Source organism: Aquarana catesbeiana, linkage group LG10 (assembly GCF_042186555.1).
Source record: "Aquarana catesbeiana isolate 2022-GZ linkage group LG10, ASM4218655v1, whole genome shotgun sequence".
NCBI classification, from domain to species: Eukaryota; Metazoa; Chordata; class Amphibia; order Anura; family Ranidae; genus Aquarana; species Aquarana catesbeiana.
This window is the reverse complement of record NC_133333.1, coordinates 36,274,352-36,280,412: the sequence shown is the minus strand read 5'-3', so window position 1 is coordinate 36,280,412 and position 6,061 is coordinate 36,274,352. Positions and strand designations below refer to the sequence as shown.

The 6,061-nt window shown below is 48.1% G+C and overlaps 1 protein-coding gene across 1 annotated transcript; it reads left to right on the top strand.

The window, feature by feature from the left end:
• The first annotated feature begins 558 nt into the window (after window positions 1-558).
• On the top strand, window positions 559-1,998 carry LOC141109836 (paraneoplastic antigen Ma2-like). Its single transcript, XM_073601097.1, has one exon. The coding sequence runs from the start codon at window positions 559-561 to the stop codon at window positions 1,996-1,998; it is 1,440 nt and encodes a 479-aa protein (XP_073457198.1).
• Window positions 1,999-6,061: the final 4,063 nt, after the last annotated feature.

Sequence of the window (6,061 nt, the reverse complement as noted above, 5' to 3'; positions counted from 1 at the left end):
TATGTGATAGTGCAGAAGGGAGCTCCCTAGTGTTTTATTAGCCTCAAACGCACAGTAAATAGGATAGTGCTTAGAGTGGTATACAACCACTTTGACTATTCCTATTCACTTTGTTATACTTTTCACATAGTATTTCAGACATTTACACCTGTGTTATGCCTTTGTAGTGTAAAGTATAGTTGTCTGTCAGACTATGTTGGCCTGACAGTACAACAATTGTAACTTAAACCCCTTTACTACATCTACAGTAAATAAGGTTATTGTTTAAGCATAACTGTGTGAGTGTTATTTCTCTTCATCACCAGCAAGAAGAGGGAAAGACAACTAAAAACAGGTATACTGTATTGTGTATTGTGAAATTACCTTAAAGTTTGTTGTGATCACACCTTATCCTTTATTATGGAACCTGAAGTGTCAGAGGTGAGGGTAGCTCCAGGGGTCTGGGATGGCCATTGGGAAAGTGAACAAATTACCAGCTCCTATGGGGGTAGTGCGCTTTATGGAGGTCCCACCAAGATTTCCAAACTGGAATGCCCAAATAGGCCAGGAGATTGAGCCATGAGCTCAGCTGCAGCTACTCAGTGGAGTCAAGAATTTGGGGGTGTAACTCAGAAGACCACTATACTGAGACTCCCAGGAGACCAATGGTTTGATAGAGAGGTGCGACTACTAATGCAGAAAGCAGTGCCCGGACAAGGTTGCTATTTGCTGGACATAAAACAGAATGTCCAGGAAAACTTTACTTACGCCCTCTTAGAGAGGAAAGAAGCCACCCCTGCAGAGTTCCAGGGAGGGATAGTGAGCCTAGCTGAGGGCCTGGACGGAATGGTAATTCAAATCCAGGAATTAGAAGAACAGCCACCAGCAACACCGCCAGGGAGTCCATTGGCAAGGAGTTCAGAGAGAGACGGCACCAAGTCTGTAAGTCCGGGGCTGGAACAAAACTCAGAGCCCAAGATGCCGCCAGCGTCTTTTTACCTAGACATGAGTCGTCTGGTGGATAGCTCGATACAAAGTCACCAGATGTCCATGAATGAGAAGTACCGGAAGCTACCCATATTCTCTGGGCGAATACCGAGGTCAGAGGGAGAAGAAGATTTTGAGAGTTGGGTGGATCAGGCTACTCAGGCTTTGGAGGATTGGAATGTCCCGGGACATTTAGCAAGAAGGCGGATAAGTGAGAGCTTGTTAAGTCCAGCTGCTGATGTTATTAGGAGCCTCCGAAGAGGGAAGCCAGATTGTGGTGCCAGAGATTACCTTACAGCCCTTCACGCTGTGTATGAGAAGATCGAAAATGTACCTGATCTAATGCATCGGTTTGAGCACACTCACCAGAAAGTGGGAGAGAAGCTGTCCACATACATTGTCTGTATAGATCAGATTCTACATCAGATCATCATGAAGAAGGGTGTTGACCCTAGAGAGGCAGATAAAGTCAGGTTGGACCGGACTTTGAAAGGGGCCAGACCTAACCACCCCATCGCCCTTCGGTTGCTTTTAAAAGGCGCTGATGAGGTTCCTTCCTATCCTGAATTGATGGGGTTAGTAAGAGAAGAAGAAGCGCTCTTGGAAGAAAAGAACAGGGAGACTCGCATGACTAGGGATCCCTTGCAGAAAAGTGGAAGGGTTGCTGTACAGTCAGCATCTGTAGAAGGTATGAAAGATGTGGATGCAGAAGAATGCTGGTGGGAAGAACACTATTCGTCTTTGAAAGAGGAGACCTTGTCTGCACCGACTCGACCAAAATCCACTGAAGAAGAAGAGCTCCCGGCTAAGTCTCTGTTGCAGCAAGCATTGCTCCGTGTAATGGCAGCACAAGCCAAGAGTTCGAGTGAACGAGTGGATAGCCGGCGATGTTACCAGTGTGGAGACTATGGGCATATTCAGGCCCGTTGCCCATGGAAAGAATCAGATGCTGCATTGATGAAGGAGCTGCTTAGGATGTTGAAGATGCTAGTGAAGGAACAGCCGGCGGAAAACTTCAGGGGGTCTCAGTGAAGGAGCCAACTGAGAACCTGGCGAAAGAACAGAGCTCCAAAAGGAAAGAAAGGAGGGAGAGGAAGTTTCGGAGTCTGAAGAAAAAGGACGAATGGACAAGTAACCCGACACCGGGGTCAGGGGACCGGGAGCAGAAAGTCAATGCTTCACCAGTCACCAAAACTCCAGTTAGACCTTGTCATGATACAAGCGGGGGGACTCGCACTGAGAACATAGCTAAAAGTAACTCTAACACTGCGCCTAGGTTTGGCGACCAAAACTTTCAACCTAAAAATAAGAACCTAAAGAAGAAGAACCACCTGGTCCACAAGAGGAGGCAGTCAGAGAGTTTTCCTGAAAGGCTAGTAGGACCATCCCCCATAGTGTCGGTACAGATTGAAGGAGTTAATACGCAGGCTCTATTAGATACAGGAGCACAAGTTACTCTATTGTATCGAGATTTTTATGATAAACACTTAAGTCATATTCCCATCTGGAAGTTGGAGGAGCTTGAGATTTGTGGAATTGGAATCACTCGATGCCCTTATGATTGGTATATTCCTATACAAATATCATTTGAGCCGGCGGCCATAGGAAAAGTGGAAGCCTTTGACACGCTGGTGGTGGTGTGCCCCAGGCCCCCTGGAGCCGGGCGAAATTCCATATTGGTGGGGATGAATACAGATTTAGTGCGAAGACTGCTGTTTGCTGTCCTAGACACTGAAGGGAGTGATGCCCGCAAGATCCATCCACAGCTGCAACAAGCCTATTGCAGAGTGGTAAGGGAGAAGAAAGCCCCGGGAGGAGAAGTGGGGCGGTTGTGGAGCTTTGAGAGTAAAGCCAGGACACTATGGCCGGGAGAGGTCGCTCAAATGAAGGCTACTGTGAAACTAAAGTGGGACCAACTGGGACCCTTTATAGTTCTGGAAACGGATGAGAAAGTCCGAGCAAGAGGTCTAGAGATGGTTCCTGAATTGGTTCCTACTCGGGATCTGTATCGGAGAAGGAAAAGAATGCCCATCCGACTGAAGAATGTGACTGACCAGCCCATCACATTGAGACCTCGGATGTTAGTGGGACAAGTCAGTGTGGCAAATCCTTTGCTCCCTGAAGAGGTGAAGGGCGAGAAACATGGTCAAGGCCTGGAAAAGGAGTTGCAGCACTGTGCAGAGAATTTGCCTTCCCAGTGGCAGGAAAGGGCGAAATCCCAGTTGAAGAGGTGGGAGAAGTTATTCGCTCAAAATGATTTCGATGTGGGATGTGCCAAGGGTGCTAAGCATACGATTCGCCTTCAGGAAGACAAGCCATTCCGAGAAAGGGCTCGGCGAGTACTGCTTAGCGACTTGGAAGACCTACGAGAACAACTTGCTGAATTAAAAAAGTCGGGGGTAATTCAAGAGTCCAGGAGCCCATATGCTTCCCCCATCTGGTGGTGAGAAAGAAGAATGGATCCCTTCGTATGTGTATTGATTACCGCACACTGAATCGGCGTACGATACCCGATCAATATACCACCCCTCGCATTGAAGATGCATTGCAGTGTCTTACAGGGGCCAAGTGGTTCAGTGTGTTGGATCTAAAGAGTGGGTACTACCAAATTCCCATGCATCCGGCGGATCAAGAAAAGACAGCTTTCATATGCCCGCTGGGGTTCTACAAGTTCAGCCGAATGCCTCAGGGCATGTGGGGGGCCCCCGCCACTTTCCAACGTCTTATGGAGAGGACTGTCGGAGACATGAATCTAGTGGAGGTTTTGATGTATCTGGATGACATCATCGTGTTTGGAAAGACCCTTGAAGAACACGAGGCCCGCCTAGAGAAGGTGTTCTCCCCGTTATGTGAGGAAGGGTTGAAGCTGTCGTTAGAAAAATGTCAGTTCTACCGGACCCCAGTTACGTATTTGGGACACGTAGTCTCAGCAGGAGGAGTTGCCACTGATCCGAAAAAGTTGGAAGCTGTTACCAGCTGGCCCCAGCCAAGAACCGTAACGGAGTTGAGATCCTTTTTGGGGTTCTGCTCTTATTACAGAAGGTTTATGGAAAATTTCGCCACTATTGCTTGACCCCTCAATGAGCTGTTGCAAAAGAGGACAGAAGGGGACGATGGGCCAGGGTTAAAAATGAAGAAGAGCGGTGCTAGAAGAAAAGGAGAGTCTGTACAGGATCAGTGGACTCACCCGTGTGAAGAGGCCTTCAAGAGGCTGAAGAAGAACCTGACAGAAGCTCCTGTGCTGGCTTAAGGTGATCCCAGCCTGCCTTATGAGTTGCATTTGGATGCCAGCAGAGATGGACTAGGAGGGGTGTTGTATCAGCATCAGGCTAGGAAGTTGAGGCCTATCGCTTACGTGAGCAGGAGTCTTGCCCCCTCGGAAAAGAATTATCCGGTGCATAAGCTGGATTTTCTGGCCCTCAAGTGGACGGTGGTTGAAAAATTGAAAGACTACCTATATGGGGCAGAGTTCACAGTGAAAACTGATAACAACCCTTTGACCTATGTTTTGACCACTGCCAAGCTGGATGCCACTGGACACAGATGGATAGCAGCGTTGGCTGGATTTCGGTTCAGTTTGAAATACCGACCTGGAGTGGGAAACTCGAGATGCAGACGCACTGTCTAGGAGACCACACAGACAAGAAGAAGACCCAGCAGAATGGGCCTGTGTGAGTGAGGAGGGAGTGCGAGCTCTGTGTCAGGGTTTGGAGAAGGAAGGAAGTGGAAGGGTGGCTGCCGAATACATAGGGGTTCATCCATTAGCGATCCCCAGCCGGTATTGTGGACTGACCCATGTGAGGGGAGAAGGGTTGCCGCAGCTATCAAAAGCGGACTTGAGACGGGATCAAATGGAGGACCCAGTGGGCAGATTAGTGATGCATGCATTGAAGAGTCAGAGTCCTGAATTGTTACAAAAGAATCAAGAGCCTGAGGCGAAGATACTATTTCTCCCAGGGAAACACCGGACTACCGTTCTAGTTTCTTTGCATGATGAGCACGGTCATTTAGGAGCAGATAGAACCCTCCGCCTGGTTAGAGATAGATTCTACTGGCCTAATATGCGAAAGGAGGTGGAAAACTACTGTCATTCTTGTCTTACTTGTATACAGAGAAAGACTTTGCCTCAGAGAGCGGCTGCCATGGGCCATTTACAAAGCCAAGAACCCCTGGAGTTGGTGTGCATTGACTTTCTGTGCTTGGAACCCGATATAGGTGGAAGAGGCAATGTTCTTGTGGTGACAGATCATTTCACTCGATATGCTCAAGCTTATCCCACCAAAGATCAAAAGGCCAGCATGGTAGCCAGGGTCCTTGTGGAGAAGTTTTTCATACATTATGGGCTGCCTGTAAGGATTCACTCGGATCAAGGCAGAGACTTTGAGAGCAAGTTAATACGCCAGATGTGCACTTGTTGGGCATTAAGAAGACTCGCACCACGCCTTATCACCCTCAGGGTGACCCTCAACCGGAGCGGTTCAACAGGACTCTACTGAATATGCTGGGGACTTTACCGTCTGACAAGAAACAGCATTGGGGAAATCACATTGCAGCATTAGTCCACGCATACAACTGCACGGAGAGTGATGTTACTGGGTATTCCCCATATCGTTTAATGTTTGGACGAGAAGTCAGACTTCCTGCTGATTTGATGTTTGGTACTTCCTTGGATGATGTCCCTTTGACCTCACACAGAGGGTACGTAGATCGATTGAGGAAGAATCTACAACAAGCATATGAACAGGCAGTAGAGCATGCTACTGTCCGTGAATCTCGCAACAAATGGAACTTTGATGCCAGAGTGAAAATTCATGACTTGCAACCAGGAGATCGAGTTCTACTGAAGAATCTGGGTATACCAGGAAAGCACAAGCTGGCGGACAGATGGAAGTCTCAGCCCTTCATCGTGTGTAAAAGAGTTCCTGGACTGCCAGTATATCAGATTCGACCCGAAGGAGAGTCGGGGCCAAAGAAGATGTGGCATAGAAACCATTTACTGCCATTGTCGGATGCTGTGCGAATCCCAGAAGCTGTTCAGACATCTCCTGAAAAATTGACACCGGCCAGTACTCGTTCTAAAGGGACTAAGTTGCGA